A 21,020-nucleotide genomic window follows, 5' to 3' on the forward strand; every position below is an offset into this window, starting at 1 on the left:
TCAGCTCCCGGAATAGAAGTTAATAAATTATTATATAAATGTAGCACTATCCTTGATGTGAATGTGAGATCAGGTCTAATTAATTTATTAGTGGTTAAAGAACCATAATATGGGATAAGAGAATAAATATATCCCGATCCCGAATCCGCTAAAATATATATTCTAATACCCCATTTATTTGGTTTGTTTGGGTTATACGTCATAAAACAAATCTTGCCTTTGAAATTCACGACGGACTCATCGACCACTATCTCTCTGCACGGTATCATTAATTGTCTGCATTTAGCATCTAAATGATTCATAAACCCATTAATTTTTTCAAGCCTACCCTCAAGCGTTCCGTTGTGCTCTGTATTATTATTTTTGAGATGTAACATCCAAAATATTTGTAGGAAACGATCTCTTTTAAAGACACTCCTAAAAAAAGGCGTGTAAGCAGTGAATGAAGTTGAAAAATAATCTTGGAGATTTGGATGTGGTCTCACTCCCATATTTAAAATTACTCCCAAAAAAGCTAGAAATTATTTTTCATATGTGTCTATCCAAGAGTGCCATATGGAATGTTTCGGCAATTGAGTATTAGTCTTAAGTTTCGCGAAATCATTCGTATTATTCACTATGGAGCTTATCAGCTCATCCGTAAAAAATAATTTAAAAAAATCGAGTGGTTCATCACAATTTGGTGGAATATTAGGACCGACTCTTTGACGCCCAATTGAAAAATTAAAAATTTTCGGTTGAAAAATATTATCACTTAAAATCGACCAATTATCACTGTTTTTATCTCTATTATCATCTTCACTATCACTTTCAGTATCAACATAGCGCCTTTTTTTACTTGGTTGAGGTTGAATGTCACTTCCACTGTCTGAATCGCTACAATTTAACACTGAATTATTTGCAAAATTTTCAACATTATCAAATACAAAATAGTCATCATCACTATCACAATCATTTTGGAAGTCTTCTATGTTATCGAAAGTATCATTCACCGAACTTTCAATGTTTCCAACACTTGTATTTATTATTTCACCATATGCACTAGTATTACCGAGCACGTCGTTATCACTATATTCCGTAGAACTTTTATTAAATTGATTCATGGTTCAAAATATATTTCGCGTTTTTTTCACTTCGTAAAATTACGGTTACCACACCGAAAATAGTTCTTTAGCGTACAATGTACCGAGACCAACTGTCCAAGTAAAACAGCGCACTCGAGTGTAAGAAGCAGGTAAAGAATGCAAATATTCTTAGAAACAATATAGACGCTAGTCCTTTACTGTAATTATCCTATTTATACTTTTTCTAGAATCTCTTATCTTTTACGTGCCCTATTGTAAAATAAAACCTTCAAAAATTTGCCGTTAAACATTAAGAATGAAGCTTCAAAGTTGCCGCTTAACAAAGCCACTATACTGGCTTTCCGAGCTGGCAGCTGCATATCCGAAAGCCACTATAATGGCTTTCGGAGCAAAAACACTTGTATTTATTATTTCACCATATGCACTAATATTACCGAGCACGTCGTTATCACATCATATGTATATTCCGTAGAACTTTTATTAAATTGATTCATGGTGCAAAATATATTTCGCGTTTTTATCATTATGTAAAATTATGGTCACCCCACCGAAAATAGCTTCTTAGAGCACAATGTATCGATACCGACTGCCCAAATAAAACGGCGCACTCAAATGTAGAAGCAGGTAAAGAATGCAAATATTCTTAGAAACAATATATACGCTAGCCCTTTACTCTAATTATCCTATTTATACATTTTCTAGCATCTCGTATCCTTTAAGTACACTATTGTAAAATAAAACCTTCAAAAATTTGCCAATGAATATTAAAAATAAAGCTCCAAAGTAGCCGCTTAACAAAGCCACTATACTGGCTTTCAGAGCTGGCAGCCGAATATCCGAAAGCCACTATAGTGGCTTTCAGAGTTCAAGACGTTAAACATGGCGAATTTAATTGTAAATATTTATTTGTTTTTTTTTTTGATTTATTTGAATCGAAAAAAAAAACATTCAACCAATTGAATTGTCGTCAGAGAAACTTTGTTTTGTTTACGAAGTTCCCAACCAAAGTTGCTTACATATATACATACTTACATACAAATTCTCTTTAGAAATTATATATTAGATAAGGGAATCCGGAACCCGGACAAAAAAGGAATCTAGAACCGGGAATAAAAAAGGAATCCGGACCCGGAACTGAAATCGCGATCGGAAATCGGAATCGGAATCGAAATCGAAATCAGAAGCGAAAATGGAATCGAAGTCGAAAACGGAATCGAAATCGATATCGTCGTCGTTGAAAATTAGATTTTTTCGATAACATCACAGATAACACTACCTAAATCTTACATCAGCGGTTTCCAAACTGGGAGGCGCGCCTCCCTGGGGAGGCGCAGACTATTGCCAGGGGAGGCGCCAAAACATTTTAGTAAAAAAATAATTTTCATACCATAATATCTACAAATAAATAAAACTTAAGTTAAACTTGCCTATTTGTTTGAAATTTTTGGAAAATTGAGCGGTTTAAATAAATCAATGCAGGGATCACAAATATATCCACTTGTTCAAAAAGACAAAGTAAAAGCTTTCATTAAAAAGTTGAAGTTATGGAAATCAAATTTACAAAATAATGAGTTGGATATGCTTTCACTTTCCAAAGATTTCTGGGCCACAGCCAATATTAAAGCAAGTAAAAATCTTTTTATTGACCACTTGGATGGTTTAGTGTTGCATTTTTCCAATTATTTCAAAGACCTTGATTTCTCAAAATTTTTGTGGATACAGAATCCATTTTACTACAATGAAGAAGACGAATTCGAGCTGACAACCATCGAAAAAGAAAAGTTGATAGAATTATCATGCGATAGCTCACTAAAACAAAAGTTTCAAAATTAAACCATAATTAAATTTTGGATGAATCTTAGTGGAGAGTATGAATCTTTGTATTGCAAAACAATGCAAATACTTCTACCGTTTGTAACGTCTTATTTATGCGAAACGGGCTTTTCGGCACTAGCTGCAATGAAAACCAAATATCGAGCCAGGTTAATAGTCGAAAAGGAGTTCCGAGTGGCACTCTCCATATTGTCCTCAAGATTTGATAAACTTTGAGCCAATAAATAACAACACCCTTCGCATTAAATTTTGATTTGTTAGATGTAGTTTAATTAGTAATAAAGGTTTATTATTTAAAACGTGTCTATATTATTATATCTATTAAAAAATAAAAGGTAGGGAGGCGCGGAAAAAAAAAATTTTTTTTAGGGAGGCGTAGTAGCATAAATTTTGGAAACCGCTGCCTTACATACAAAGTCTCTTTCGAAATTATATATTGGATACCCTTGTTATAAAACCATTACCTCTCTTTACTGGAACGATTCAGACTAAGTTAGTAGTTTTGTGTCAAGATTCTCAAACTGGAACATTAGCATCTGAAAAAGTTGAGTCGAAGTATGAGAGTCGAACCCCGAGCCTTTTTAGGTTAGGAAGGATGAATGGATGAATAAAAGTGTGCAGTATTTTCATAAATTCTGATTCGAGATGGAAGTGGGTGGTCGATGTTTATTAAGGATGCTGCGGAACAATAAAACTTACGATCTGAATAGGAAAATGGCATGGGCGGATTCATGGGGCAGTAGAATGGGGAGGATAGCGGCTATGACAAATATCCGAGTGTTTTATGTCAAGGACGTTAGAACGCCGTTTAATGGGAAAACTCGCGAGAAATTTATTTGGCGTCGCGACGCCAGAGCCCAGTGGAGTTTTTCCGAACGGAAACTCTGGGCATGCCCTATACGCTACACAATTTCCCGGCTATATTTATAGCGTCCATTGTTCAGCGCGTTCACGTTTTCCTCTAATTGGCGCCGGTGAACCCTAAGCTTTGTTCCAAATTCTCAGAAATGTAATCGTATATTTGCTATGATATATTTTGTTTTATCGATATTTGAGACTCATAATATAATATATGAAACGTAATATGTAATTATATTATGTTTATGAAATAGTTAGCGAACACATTTGCATATGTACATATGTCTTCCCGGGTGAATTTGGAAATACGTATATATGTATAGCTTATGCTAAAATGAGCCACCGTTTTAATTGGTTTTCGAGGACTATCTCCCGGTCTAAGTCGGCTAACAATGAAGACCCCAGAATTGACTTAGTGGTCGGTAACGGCATCGGGTAACTTCCCGCTAGAGTTATCAGAACTGACAGTACAAAAGCGCGGGACTGAATGCCGAGACCGTGGGATTGCGTATCTGGTACGTGACTATAACAATAGGTAAACAAACGCGTCGAGGAAGATGCAATGAGTGACCTGCCCTTTATAAGCAGGTATTTAGGCCATATGAAGACATTCTGGATGGACCACTGGCTGTGCGTGTATCTCCTTAATCACCCAATAAATGCTGTGAAGCGACTTTGGCCTTTTATTTGGATCCTCCACCCACCCCTACGCAACATATGTATGTATATGCATAGGTATATAAGTTAAGTTTGATATAAATTGTTTCATGATTAAATATCAAAACAGATCTTTTCAAATTAAAAAAATCATCAAAATACTTTTATAACGATATTTATAGTCAACAGTTCATGGGCGAGAGGTTTCCGCTTTCTAAGATTCTAAGAGAACTTCGATTGAAAAGAATTTATTCGGAGTATTTCTGCAGTGATGCTGGTCAGATATGGATATTTATGACTCAAAGTCGATCGTTTCTATTCAAAGTTTGCCAATTTAATTGATTGAGTTGTTGAAACGGTTCCTCATAAAATTTGTGTTTTTTAAATCACGCGATTTTTCTATATCTTGGTGTTATTCGGTCGATGTCTCAAAATCTGTCTATTTCCTGTTTAAAATGAATATTGGAATCTATAGTCGGGTATTTTATCTTTCATTTGTAGTACTTTTCAGCTTTTAGATCTCTCTACGTAGTCGTCCAGTTCAAATCAAAAGTCAAAAGTACGTATTTTCACTTGGGATGTTTTCCCACTGTTAGTACTATTTTATATTAAGTATTTTCTATTTAAACATGTTTATTGGGATAGTGTTCTGGCCACACTATTTTTTCATTTTAAAGGGATAATTGGAAGTGTGCTGAATTTTAAATAGGTAAAATTGCGAAATAGAAGCTCGTACTAGTATTTACTCGTATTTACACGAATCTGAATTGAATTAATAGGGATAATATATTAAATTGTCTTTATATGAGAATTAATTATTATTAATTAATTATTATTCTTGTGGATTAATAACAAAAATTCGTTTATTTTATTGAGGTAAGCCAGTTATCAACAGATTTTGAGACATCGACCGAACAATACCAAGATATAGAAAAATTGCGCGATTTAAAAAAACACATATATCTCCAAATCTCGAGCCAATCAACATTTTTTATTACAAGATTCGTGTTCAGTGGGCATAGATCTATAAGAAAAGTCATATCTCGTCTCTGAACCAAAAAAAAATTGTCGTTTGTTGAATAGTGTTATCTGTCACAACTATTGCAATATGATATGAAATTCGTGGAATATGATTTCAAATTTATATATTTACAAGTTTAATAACATAGGTGTCACTCAGGGGCATCTCGTAATGCCATCATGGTAAAATGTGAATTAAAAAATAAAATAAAATAATTAATTACATAAAAATTTGAACGTACATAAATTCTTGTCATTTCAAGTATTTGTTGTTTAGCTTTTTTCTATTGCTCGTTCTCTTTCGTAGAAAAAAACTACTATTATTGTAAAATCAGTGGGAAAGTTTTGATATATGGACATTAAGGTTTTTGATTTCCCGGACTTTTTCAATTCCCAGGACACGCGATGGAGCTCGGGATCGTTTCCGGGATACATGTAAAAAAATATATTTTTTTTCAATTTAATATATTTTTTATTAATAAAAAAAATATTTATTTATTTACAAAATATAAAAAAGTAAACAATGCATATATAATACATCTATTAACTGGAAAAAATGAAAAAAATTATGAAAGTAAACTTATTTGCTTCTTAAGAATACTAAAATATTTAAATGAGGATATTATGAGCCAATTTCTAGATTTGGTAAAAATATGTCCAGCAATGTAAAAAACTCTTTCAGTTTCGGTCGAAATTGGTTTTATTGTTAAAAGGGACGAAAAATATTTTTTTTTAACTATCGGTTTTTTCTCCTATCAGCATGTATATTTTAATTTCTTTTTTAAAGTCGAGGTTATTTTTTTAAAGTCAAAGTTATTTTTACAAACTTCCTTTACGTTTCACTTACGATTACAATTCAGGAAAAATTTGCCTCTTATCCGATCGTTTTCATACTTTGTCATATTGCTCATTTTGGTCATCAATATAATTGTTTACGTTATTTTGTATATTTGTCTTTGGTAACTCCTTATTTAATTATTCATTCATCGTCAAACCCACAATTGTTTCATCTTCATCCGAATCTAAAAGAGTTTCTACCATTGTGGAATCGTCAATACAAAAAGGATATACTCGCTTCATAATAGTTTCACCGTAGGATACACATTCGCTTTTATTATTACACTCAAAAATGTTTTGTTCGGTATGAAATTAGGATTATTTAAAATTTGTGTTAAAAAAATCAGTTTCAGGCTTCCTCTTACTTCGATTTTATTTATTTATTTATTTTAAACAGACCATTGTGGCATAACAGGAATTCCTAAAGCGCCACAATGGTCAAAAAATATAACACAAAAAATAAAAAAAACAAAATAACAATTAAACATAAACATAAATACATCCATACATAAACATAAAAAATAGCATTTAATAATAACAGATAAAGTAAAAATATCAAATAAAATATAGCATAAGGAATGCCTTGCACCTACAGCCAGTTTCAATAAATATGTAAGAAACAACTACAAATACAAAACATCCCTGTAAGGCCCAAATGGAAGAGAGTTAATCAAAATTTCACTCATAAATCACAATCAATCATGAAAACAAAGATGAGCGCAGACTACCAGATAAATGGGTTAGAATAATTTCCGACAATTTACGCTCACTAAGGTGGAAAATATCACATTCAGTCTCGGCAGCAACGATTTCATTAAGAAGTCGGATAGCTCTTGGAATAGGAGCCATTCGAAAAAGGACTGTGCGGGCAGGAGGTACAGCCAGCAAATGATGATGTCTACCACGCACATAGTGATTAGGGACATAAAGTCCCAACTGCTCCAGCAACAACGGGCATGACGTATTACCACGTAAGAGCAGGAGAACGAAACGAATTAATGAGAAGTTTCTCCGAAGTTCAAGGGAATTATACCCAAGCATGCCCAAAAGGAAAGGAGTGGGGTAGAGATATGGGTAATACCCATATTCTTTCCTATATAGGAAACGAAGAAATGCTTTTTGCACTTTCTCAATCATCAGAGAGTAATTTGCTTCATGCGGATTCCACACAATCGCATTATACTCTAGCTTACTTCTCACAAGCGAATTGAAAAGCAAGGGAGAAGACAAAGGATTGGAGAATAATCTTGCATATTTCAAAACAAATCCAAGTCGACGAAAGGAAACGTCAGCGACTTTCTTGATATGGTTGTGAAAGGTGAGCTGAGGATCAAAAGTGATACCCAAATCGACAATAGATTCCACACGCTTCAACAAGACGGATCTAATGGAATATCCGTGACAATAATTTTAATTTTCAATTCTCGGAATTATTCATCGGTACCTTCGGTATTGAGATTTTCCAAAAATAGAATTACAAGAAACGATTTTGGCCAAACGCACAGAACCATTATGCTCATAAAACTTCCACGCTCGGGGAATGCACTGTACTTAGTGCTAAACAACAAACCTTTGAGAATATTTTACAATTCTTTGTGTATTTGATTTATTATTTCCTTTCGTGCAGACGTGAAAATGTTGTATATTTTCAAGATTTTTTTAAATCCAATTCCCGATTCGAGGTAAGAATTCCCGGGACACGGGATAACAAAAATTCCTTGAAGTCTGTCCCGGGTCGACCCGGGCTAGAAACCCTAATATACATACATACATACATTTATGTACATTAGGTTGGAGTGAAAAACGTGAATTTCAGATCAAGGAAACGTTGAATAATAAAAAAAAGTCGATATTAAACAATGTCCTGTGTCTCCAGCCAATCGATTAGTTGGAGGTGGAAGTATATAGAAGGTGGAAATTGTTCACGCCATGTGTTTTCTTTGTTAGTTTTATAATTTTTGTGTTGTAAAATGCATCCGAGCGGTTACCACAATGTTAAGAAAGAAAGTTGCAATACTTATCGAATATTAAAAAAGTTTGAACGCCCCTGTTTTGTTTGAAAACACTTGGCAATTCTCAAGGTGGCACATGTACGTATGTACATATGTATGCATGTATGTACATATATTCTGGCATTATTCTTTCACTAATTTTATGCCACTGAAGTTTTATATATAATACATATGTATGTATGTATGTACATACATATATCGAACATTAGGTTAATCATTTTAAGTAACTCGATGACGTTCATACATGGATGTAAAATAAGAACATTGAAGTCGTAAATCGTCTTGTTTATTCTTCTATCGGTCGTACTTAATTTTATTTCAAGGAAAATCACGACAACATATATACTCTTTTATGGACGCGGAAAATGGGAAAACTCTGCCTACTCTCCCGACATTTTACGAAATTTTTTGTTGAAAATATTACCTCGCATCAACTTAACGATGGGATGTAATGTCATGAATTATGCTGCACTACTTAAGAAAGTGAAAAAAAGAGGAAAGAAGCGATAATTCAGGTTCCGGCGACGTTGAAATATATCGTGGTGTACGCCCAGCTGTTTCCATTCTCTGTGACGTCATTTGTCAAATCACCAAAGCTTGACGGCAACGCGAACTAGTGTTTATACTCGACGCTGTATATTTGGAAAATGAATTCAGTTTCGTAGCTGGACGTTCAGATCTAACAGTATAAAATGTATATAGAATTTATACGTCGACATGCTTACATACGAGGTACCTATGCATGTATGTTTGTACATACGAGTCAAATCCGTTCGCGAGTTATCCCGGTGTGCGGTTAACCCCAGCTTTGGGTTAGTAATGCTATCATACAGGCAGATCTGCACGAAATTATATCCCGTACGAAACCGAATTTATTATATATACGGCTAACCAAATCTAACACAACCACCTAAACACGTCAACATCCATGTGGCGTTATTATTTTGTATTTTCGCGTACGCGAAGTATACTTTTCCAGGTGTTTTACATTTAAAATTTTCGCTTTATGTACTGTTGCATTATGATATGATTAAATATAAAAGTTATAAATAAAAATAAAATATCGACTGTTTTTACATTTTTTTTAAATTATGTTCGGTATTGTAATTTTCAAAGAATGCTTGAAGGTGTATCAGTAAACCAATTTAAGCAAAAAAAAAAAATGGAAATAGTTAACAAGATATTCTTGGAATGGATGCATAAATGGAAAGCGATCATTAACGGTACTTGAGCCAAAGTTGAGCCTATGTCATTTTAAGGGTCAGACTATCCTTCCACCATTTTTGTTGTTAGATTTCTAAAGCTAATATTCCTTGTGAGGTATTGAAAATATCTTTTGTGAATAAAACTACTTTTGGATAATGTTATACTTATTATATTTTAATATTTCGTACTGCCGCCTCGATTTTGAATAATCGTCAATATGCGTTGATTTTGTACAGTGAAATTAAATATTCCATCGTAATATCATTCTCCCAAGTTTCGGTTATATTTTTTAGCAATCTTCTCGCCGTTTTGACAATTTTCTCTTTAAAATAACCCATATGTTTTCGATCGGATTCAGATCATGATTGTTTCCCGGCCATTCTAATGATTTGATGCCCAGTGTATTCTTAAAATTTGTAATCTGTAAGTGATAAAGGATTAATCATTTAGTAAAAGATTTAGGCAAAAAAAATCGAAATTGTACTCCCTGCTCGAGCGCGATGACATGGTGCAGAATCGCTTGATAAATCAGATTTTTGATGGTTGCGTTATTTTCTCGATCGTTGGAATTACAAGATTTAAAAGCACACTTTTGTACTTATCTGCATTCACTATTCCCTCAATAATGTCAGGGATCCTAAACCATATACGGTCATACACCCTTAAACTATTAAATGGGGTGAATGAGCAACGACCGGAGAAATGCATTCCGCGCGGAATCTTTCGCCAACTTTCCGACGAACCATGCACATCCCATCCTGCCCAAATAAATTGAAGTTCAATTTTTCAGAAACTACAACCCTTTTTCAATCATCGACAGTTCAATGCCTATGGTTCTTAACCCAATTTTGATGAATTTTTCGCATTTTAAGTGTAAGAAACGACTTTTTGGCAGGGTGGTGTGCTCCGAAAGTCACTTCCACAATGTTTTTTCTGAAAATGTCACATGATCTGATGCTTGAAGCTCTGCTGGAATTTCTACTGCTGTTTTGAATGGATTTTCTAGCATTATGTGCTTGATACGACGATCTTCGCGAACACTGGTCATACGTCATCTTCCGTTCCCAGGTTTCCTCCCCAGAGTAAGTTTCTCGATATTTTTTCAAAAATCGACGAACTTGGCTTTCTCCAAATCCTACTCGACGAGATATTTCACGTATAGAAATATTTGCATCGAATAACTTAATAATTTTTGATTTTAAAACAATCGACATTTGTTTCCACAATATTTTTAATGCCACAATAACGTATGCAATTCCTGTTCCCGTTCCCGTTCCCGTTTCTCGATGTGTTTCGATAATTAAATGTTTCAGTTTCAAATTAATACTTGATAATCAAATTAAATTATAGTAATGATAATTTGTCGGAAAAACGGAGGCAGGTTGAACACATTTGAATAATTCAACATTCTAAATTATTCAACTGTTTGTTTATTTTACCCTAATAACGCAGGTGGCGACGCGAAAGCATTTGAAATGATTGCGTTGCAATGCCACTTATTCCTGTTTTCCCGTTTCTGTTCTCGTTTTTAGGCGATATTTTTTACAGAAACTAGGAACGCATACGTGACAGACAGACAAACATTGATTTATGGGTCTACCTTACGAGACCGAAAGTGAAACGCCCAAAAACGCAAACATCGGAAGGCAAAGATCGAAAATTGAAAGATCTTAAGTCGAAAGATAAAAAAAGGGTCTCTCCCCCCGTCGTACATCCTCACTTAATTTGCGCGAGCAGGATACAACAGGAACAAGAGGAACTGGCTTTTCCTCCCGTATTCTGAGCGCGCACATTAAACAAGGCTGTATGACAAAAAGAGAGATAATTTCACCGCATGCCACTCATATATATGTTATATATACATAGTACCGTTTACCATGCACCCTTTTTTTTGATCTTTCGACTTAAGATCTTTCGATTTTCGATCTTTGCCTTCCGATATTTGCGTTTTCGGGCGTTTCACTTTCGGTCCCGTGAGGGTGACCGATATACATATATATATATATATATATATATATATATATATATATATATATATATATATATATATATAGAGTTTTAAGAAAACATGATATATTTTTACCAATTAGGGCTAAATCAAACGTGCTCATGAACTCCCCCCTCTCGAGAGCTGTTCGACTCCTTAACTTACTGGCACATTACTTGGACCTATTCGATGCCAGTTATGTTGAGTTGGTGGAACACATCCTAAATAGCACGATATAAATTTTACAATCTTATTTCTTTGTTTTTATTTTGTGAAAATATTTTTTACTTGATTTTTATTATTTTTTTATGATGTTTTTTTTTATTTATGATTTTTATTATTTTCTTATGTTTTTTTTTATTTATGATTTTTATTATTTTTTTTATGATGTTTTTTTTGTAATTTTTATGATTTTTATTATTTGTATTAAAATCACATTGACGCTTTGGGGCAACCTGTCAAGTCTCTGTGGTATTGATTTTTTAAAATAAAATAAAATAAATAAAATAAAAATATATATATATATATACATATATATATATATATATATATATATATATATATATATATATATATATATATTTGCGTTTTCGGGCGTTTCACTTTCGGTCCCGTGAGGGTGACCGATATACATATATATATATATATATATATATATATATATATATATATATATATATATATATATACATATATATATATATATATATATATATATATATATATATATATATATATATATATATATATATATATATATATATATATATATATATATATATATATATATCCGGAAATACTATGTTGAATTTCCTTTAATTACATTGTCGTCTACTGTTTCAATTTCCTGTACATATAACAGGAAATTGAAACAGTAGACGACAATGTGAAGTAAGAAACTTCTTTTCATGTTTGTTCGAACTTCATAAGCTCGGTGATAATGACATATTCTATAAATATAATCCGTGTTAAATCTATTGTTGATGTCGGAAATTTTGAGGACATAAATTTTTGAAATATTTTGTAATGGTGTTAAATTTAAGAGCATCTTAAATTTTTTAATTGAATACATGTACATCGGGGGTGATTTACGGGAAACAGATGGTTATAAATTGAGCAGTACTCCATCAATTTTTTGTGTAAAAATTATTATAGTAAAAATATGCCATTTTGAAATGTCTTTCTAAAAAAAATTATATCACTCAAATGATTTTTGATTCTAAAAACAGCTCCCAACATATGTAAAGTTTGGAGCTGTTTTTAGAAATTCATCTCCACTCTTCCCTGTGTTTCCATTTTATTTATATGATTTTCAATTGCGGTATTCAATTGTTTTTGTGTGGCTCTCCTTCGTACACGTGTGCTAAATTATATAATTTCCCTGTTGATTCCTTGACTTCAAAATTATGGCTGCATAATGTCTGGCATGACGAATAAATATATAAAGGAGTCAAACAATCATCTCCGCAGACTCCAAACGCCGAGTATTATTCATTACAATAGCACCCGTTTCTCATGAATCACGTTGAATATATGTACATATGTACACATATATATTTAAAATGGAACGGAATCCATTGTATATACACACATACATACATAAATATGTGTATCTGTATTCTACATTACATATTCAAATATAATAACTATAAAATTCTGTACGCATACTAAAGTTTGATTGCTGGCAAAGAAAAACAAATATAAAATTGTCAGATGTCAAATCGAGGGTACATGGGACGAGGAGCGGAAGGTAAGGTTGGAAAATCGGAGAGGGAAAATCTGGAACTAAAATCGAATTCTGCAAGTTTCTACACGGTAGGAAGATCGCATCGGTGGCGTTGTTGTCGTCCTGTTTATTTTCATGCCCCTTTCTCCCCTTTACCCCTTTGTCCGCCCTGGGAGTAAATAACACACCACACTTGCAAAATATATTCCACCCCCGATCTCATCTCGGAAAAAAATTAAAATAAATTAAAAAACTTCTGTTGGCAAATTTAAAATTTGTATTTGCATTGCCAGGTGCTACCCGTGTGATAAAACTTCTTTTACGGTCAAAGCCGAGTGGCTATGCTCGAAATTTTGTGAAAGGGTACATTCGCTATCCGTTGGGCTGTTCGTTATTCGTTATACGTATGTACATAGATATATACATTTGTCGAATTCGTAATGTCCTGAAATTGTTTCGACGTTTCTAATACATATGGTTGAAAGTCATGATATTAAATATTTTGTAATATGATACTTTGATAGACGTATCCAGATGTCTGAAAATGAAAATAATATAATATATTTAATACAAACATAATATTTTGTGTTAAATATAATAGAATTTATAGCGCAATAAACAATATTTATCATGCAAATCAAACTCATTTAGTAACGTCAATCTTTAAAAGCCATAAATCCAAGATAATGTCGTATAGTAAAAAAATCATATTTTATATTCATTTAATTTAAAAAAAAACTTAGCCCCCAAGGCGACACACATTGTTAATTTTATACATATGTATGTTCTACATAAAAAATATAATATTATTTTAAATTTAAAATTGAATTCAAATAATAAGAATCATAAGAACCGTTTCAACTATGAAACCAGTTAAATTGACAAACTCTGATAAGAAACAAGCGACCTTCGAGTCACATATGCATATCCAAGATCTGGCCAGCATCACTGGATCAGGGCTTGAATTCGTGACCCCTCAGTTGTTAGCATTGTATGTTAACCACTGAGCTATTTTGCTGGTTTGAATATCGTTGAATCGGGCAAAAATGACGCCCTTGTAATAGTAATGATTATTTGACCTGGTGTCTTACAACCAGTCCGCAGTATTGTGTCAAAATGATATGAATAAATGACCATATTAATCGTTACAAATGTTATAAATACAAAAATTTACAGGTGAACAGCGAGTGGGCGCAGGTGGAGGTGATCGAGCTGCAGAATGATGGTGGAGGTCTGGCCTTTGGCATCATCGGCGGACGAAGTACAGGAGTTGTCGTCAAGACCATTCTGCCAGGAGGTGTTGCCGATAGGGTCAGTAATATTGTTTAATAACTCTGTTATTTACTGCAATTCGCCCTTTTCAACTGTATACCGTTAACATTTATTTATAGTACTCGAGTTAGAAAGGTAATTTTCATTTTTCTACTGTTGGGTTCTATCGATCAATACAACTACTATGTATGTATGTAATTTGGTTCATATTTAATCGACTAAATGAGGTTTAGAAATATTCTCAAAAGAACTTATGAAATTGCATGTGTCGTTCCGTAGTTCTAATAATTTACATGTGATCAGATCTCTTAAAACTTTCATACTTCAATAACTATGTAATATTAATCATTATTCACAGATACTTTGATGAAACGTATGTATGTATCATACACACGTAAGAGTGTATGCACTGCTATATCATATATCCTTCTATTGCAAATATTTATTGTACAAATATAATATACAAGAGAACACATACGAATATTAAATTTCCACTGACGTTAGGAGGGTAGAAGATTATTGAACAAATTGTACGTACCTAACTTAAATGAAAAGCTTGTATATTCGGTGAAGCTTAGCGTATATTTATATCAATGTACATATGTATCTTTGCCCTTTAAATAAACGCATTGCCAAAATTTAAAAAAGGAGATATCAGTTACGAAAAAAATTCAATTGTTGTTGAAAATATATACGTTTGATGGAATTCTAAAGTCCATTGGGTGTGTTTATTGCTAAATGATGAAATTTTCACGTGATTATATTTCTAGCCGCTTTTAGCTAGATATTGATTTAACAGAAGAGTTATGTTAGAATATACGCACATACATAAGTGTATATATATATACATATACACACACACACACACACACACACACATATATATATATATATATATATATATATATATATATATATATGTATATATATATATATATATATATATATATATATATATATATATATATATATATATATATATATATATATATATATATATATATATATGTATATATATATATATATATATATATATATATATATATATATATATATATATACATTTACATTTGTATGTACATATGTATAAGGTATGCTTGTTTACAATGTATCCATGAAATATGTGTATTAATTTGAATATATGTACGTATAGACATATGAGCCGTTATATTTGATAGTGGTGTAAGTCCACTTTTCTTAATTCCGAGAAATATTTCGCAAAATATTACATATGTATGTATAATGTTTTGCGTTTAATAATATTTAAAAATACTGGTGGCTTGTAATACGTTTATTCTGTTTTTTCGCGATTCTGGATATAACGAATTAAAATTTTTTATTTAAAATTTTAAAAACGAGTTTTTGGAACGGAAAATTGGTCTTCCGCCACTTTCAAATATAACAGCTCATATATGAAATTTTTTGTAAATAAAGTACAGCGCTTTTTACGCGTTAGTCGTCCCATTAAAATACAAAGCTCGAGGCTGTTTTGTTCAAAATAAATGCGACGAAATATTATAGAAAAACATTGTGTGTGTTAGATGTAAGTTTCGCGTGTAAAATCTACCTAATTTACCGTGGAATCAAATGTGTAGGTAGGTACAATTTGAATAAATTTCGCTTTGAACGCGAGTCGATGGAGGCAAAGTACATATTTATAGGTAGAATGGATTCAAAATCCAAAGTACATACATATTTTACATAATACGGTTTCATAATAGCGTTTTAAAAATTATATTTTGAAAGCTAAAAAGTTATTTTCAAAAGATAGTCTCTGACAGACTGCCAAAATTGATTGAAAGCTCGTAACACGTTGAGCCGAAAAGCCTTCGCCACGTTAAACTCTTAAATATTTTCAACCGACGTTTATAATTGAAAACTATGTAATATTATATTATATATGTACGTATATATGTATACATATATACGTATACACAGTAGTGTTATTCAAAATCCGTAATAACTAGATTTCAACAAAAAAAATCTATCAATACATTTTACAGCTACTAAAGCCATTGTTTCGAACAAATTACATACTTTTATATCAATATCTAAATAGCCATACAAATATTTTTTTACGGGTGGTGTGCAATGAGCTATTATTGGGTTCAATTTACCATAAATTTACTCGTGGCAAATAAAGTTGCATATAACATATTTACATACATACATATATTGTCATGGGAACAAGTGATTCATATATAGGTACATATGTACATCATTAAGAGGGCTGTACACCCGAAACCTTAATTTTGTTGCCGTTCCTTTCTTCGATATATATACTGAGTGAATGCGACAATATTTATATATATATATATATATATATATATATATATATATATATATATATATATATATATATATATATATATATATATATATATATATATATATATATATATATATATATATATATGTATATATATAATATATATATATATATATATATATATATATATATATATATATATATATATATATATATATATATATATATATATATATATATATATATATATATATATATATATATATATATATATATATATATATATATATATATATATATATATATATATATATATATATATATATATATATATATCATCATCATCATCATCATTTACAGCCATTCGCCATCCACTGCTGGATGAAGGCCTCTCCAACACGCTTCCACTCGTCTCTGTTTTGCGCAACACTCATCCATCTCATTCCGCACATTTTCCTAATTTCGTTCACCCATCTTCCTTGCGGTCTTCCTTTTACTCTTTTGCCTTCTCTCGGATACCATTCAAGCACTTCTTTTGTCCACCTTTCGTCCATCTTCCTAGCTACGTGACCCGCCCATTGCCATTTCAATCTCTTCACTCTATCCACTATGTCCACTACCCTTGTCATATTTCTCACCCACGTGTTCCGCTTCCTGTCTTTCCTCGTTATGCCAAGCATACAGCGTTCCATACTTCTTTGAGTGCATTGGATTTTATTTTGCATCTTGGCGTTCAGTGTCCAAGTTTCACATCCATACGTCATCACTGGCAAAACGCATTGATCAAGGATCCTTTTCTTCAGGCAGAGTGGCATTTTTGATTTAAAAACAGCATTCATCCGTCCAAATGCACTCCACCCTAATTTCATACGTCTCTTTATCTCTTCATTTTTACTACCAGACATGTCAATTATTTGACCTAAATATAAATAATTATTTACTACTTCTACTGGTTTATCATCTAAGGGGATGCTATCAGGCATGCAATAACTATTGAACATTAGTAGTCTTATCTACGTTAATTTTTAATCCTACTTTTCTACTTTCCCTGTCCAGCTGTGTTAGTCTGATAAGTAGGTCAGCTGAATCACGAGCTACTAAAACTATATCGTCTGCGAACCGAAGGTGACTCAAAAAGCGACCATTGATGCTTACTCCGGCTGTATCCCAATCCAATTTCCTGAAAACTCCCTCAAGCACCGCATTGAATAACTTGGGCGAGATTGTATCTCCTTGTCTTACTCCTTTTCCTATGCTAAATCTATCTGTACCTGAAAAATTTTTAACCGAAGCTGTGGCATTCTTATATATTGCAGCTAACAGTCCCACATAGGGTTCCGGCACTCCCTGTGTTTTTAGAGCGTTAAGTACTGCATTATGACTAACTGTATCGAAGGCTTTCTCATAATCGACGAAACCTAGGCACAATGGCCGTTGATATTCGTTGGCGCGCTCGATTAGTTCGCCAACTACTTGGAGGTGGTCCATTGTGCTGAAGTTTGCCCTAAACCCTGCCTGCTCTATAGGTTGATTCTCGTCGAGGATATTCTTTAGCCTTTCTGTAATAACCTTCGTGAAGAGCTTGTAGACCGCTGAAAGTAGACTAATGGGTCGGTAGTTCTTGATATCGCTTTTGTCGCCTTTTTTGTGTATTAAAATGATAGTTGCGTTATTCCATCCTTCTGGTATAGCTTGGTTCTGGATGCATTTGCTGAAAAGCCTAGCTAAGATATTAATTAGGGGGGGGGCCGCCACATTTTAGTAAGTCAATGGGAATATTATCTTCCCCTGGGGTTTTACCGTTCTTTGCAGTTTTTAGTGCGGCCTCTACTTCGCTAGGCAATACTGCAGGAACCCTTTGGCCGTGTGTCGATTCCAGAGCGGGGAATTGGCCGTTGTCGTTCTCGTATAGTTTTGCATAGAACGTCTATGTCTATGATTTCTTCTCTATTCCTAATTATTACTCCGCTCTCTGATCTGATTGCGATCATTTGGTTTTTGCCTAAGAAAAGATCCTGTTTGCACTTTTTCAGGCTACGGTTATTCTTAATGGTATTTTCTATTAGCTTGCTGTTAAAATCCCTGACATCCCTGACTATTCTCTTTTTAATTTCCTTATTTACTAGATTGTATTCTTGCTTATTATTATCCCTATCTAAATTCCTTTTATGCTTAATTAGGTTTTTTGTTTCCGCTGAAATTTTGCTTAATTTAATCTGTTTCCTGAATCCACCTAATTTCTTACCTGTTGAGGTTAGAACCGAACTAATTACAGTGTTCAATTCCTCGATGTCTGCTTCTGGGTTTAATTTCCCGTATCGATTTCCAAGTTCGAGTTCGAATTCCTTTTTCCTAGACCTTAGTTGAGCGAAATCTGGAGAGTTACTGCATCCTTTTATTAATTTCCTACGTTCGCAATTTATATTAATGGCCATCTTGGCACGGACTAATCTGTGATCGCTACCTATATCTACTTTACTCAAAACACTAACGTCTTTAACGGAGTGCAGGGCATTTGTTAGGATGAAATCGATCTCGTTTCTGTCTCCTTTAGGACTCTCCCAAGTCCACTTATTGTTGGTGTTTTTCCTGAAAAATGAATTAGTGATAAAGAGCCTGTTGTGTTCTGCGAATTCTATGAGGCGATCGCCTCTGTCGTTTCTTTGGCCGGTACCAAAATTGCCTACTGCTCTTTCTGTATTTGCCTTTTGTCCTATTTTTGCGTTAAAGTCGCCCATGATTATTTTATTTATTTATTTATTTATTTATTTTAAACAGACCATTGTGGCATAACAGGAATTCCTAAAGCGCCACAATGGTCAAAAAATATAACACAAAATTAAAAATTTTAAAGTGGTGACGGCTATTATCGTATGCGTCCTGTATTTTTTCGTAGAAGTCTTCTATTTCCTCGTCTGGGTGGCTAGATGTGGGGGCGTACACTTGGAAGATTTGACAAGTGTACCTGCTCGAGATTCTTAATACTATATAGCATATACGTTCCGATATGTCGCTTATTTCTATAATATTTCTTTCTATTCTCTTATTGATAAGAAACCCTACTCCTCCTATTCTACCATTTGGTAGCCCTCTCCAGTAGAGACAGTTACCACTTTTTAGGATTATTTGGTTTTGCTGTTTTCGTCTTACTTCACTAAGTCCTACTATATCCCATTTGATATTTTCTAATTCATTCTCTAATGCAAGCACACTTCCTTCACTCGATAACGTTCTTACATTGTGAGTGGCTAAATACAGGTTTCTATTAGCTAAGCTATCATCCATCGTCACTCTTACCTTGTTGGAGGTTTGGATATTATTTTTCTCGCATTTATCCAAGATGTGTTGAGAAAAAGGCGGTACTTGAGAGAGATTTCCATTCAAGGAGTGAGTTCTTACCGCCATAGACTCTTCTCTGTGGTCAGCTTTGACAGATAGTCATCCTAGGTATCACTTGGATCACTTATGAGTTATTACATGCCATTTAACAGGGTTACTTTGTAAGTGAAAGTAGTTAGTTATGATAATAATAGATTAGCAATTGTTATACTACTTTTTTACAGATCTTTATCGTGAGACGCCTCTTTGGAGACAACGGATTTATATATGTGAGTGCGGTTTGCAATTTAATATTTTAATAATAACTTTAGTAAAGAATATAAAATTACACGAATTACTTTAATATAATTTAAATATGAAAAAGAACTGATAGACAGTTGGGAAACACCGTTTCTGTTTGCTATTATTCTATTAAGTAAAGTTCGTTAAAGATTTTTGGCTGGAAGTAATTATGTGGAAGATTTATTGCTTCTGTGGGACCGACTTGACTTACTAAGGACCCTTTTTTTGTATTCAGGTAAGGAGATGTATCTCGTTCGTATATTCTTTTGCTCAGATTTGACACAAAAATTAGCACAACATTTTTCGAAATAACTGATATAAAACCGCTTTTTACGACCGATTTGCTGTTTATTTTTACACTTAAATTATACTAGGATGCAATTAGTAAAATAAGTGATTAGATGGTTAAGTTTTTAGATTAAATTTCGTGCAATAGCCGGGTTTAAGCGAGTAATAGCGGGAAGAACGCAGAAGCACGTCTTCCCCGCATGACACGAAAGACCGAACTCATCATATATATATATATATATATATATATATATATATATATATATATATATATATATATATATATATATATATATATATATATATATATATATATATACTGACGTTAGGAGGGTAGAAGATTATTGAA

General features: G+C 32.9%; 1 protein-coding gene across 1 annotated transcript in view; it reads left to right on the forward strand.

Annotated features, from left to right (window-relative positions):
• The first annotated feature begins 1,380 nt into the window (after positions 1-1,380).
• The window catches only part of LOC143917263 (multiple PDZ domain protein-like), a 210,368-nt gene continuing 190,728 nt past the window's right edge, over positions 1,381-21,020 (forward strand). The window contains exons 1-2 of the mRNA XM_077438749.1: positions 1,381-1,485; positions 14,398-14,532. Of these exons, the coding sequence (XP_077294875.1) occupies positions 1,381-1,485; positions 14,398-14,532 (240 nt within the window). The remainder of the gene's footprint in view (positions 1,486-14,397; positions 14,533-21,020) is intronic.

This window comes from Arctopsyche grandis, chromosome 1, assembly GCF_051622035.1.
Source record: "Arctopsyche grandis isolate Sample6627 chromosome 1, ASM5162203v2, whole genome shotgun sequence".
Classification (NCBI taxonomy): Eukaryota; Metazoa; Arthropoda; class Insecta; order Trichoptera; family Hydropsychidae; genus Arctopsyche; species Arctopsyche grandis.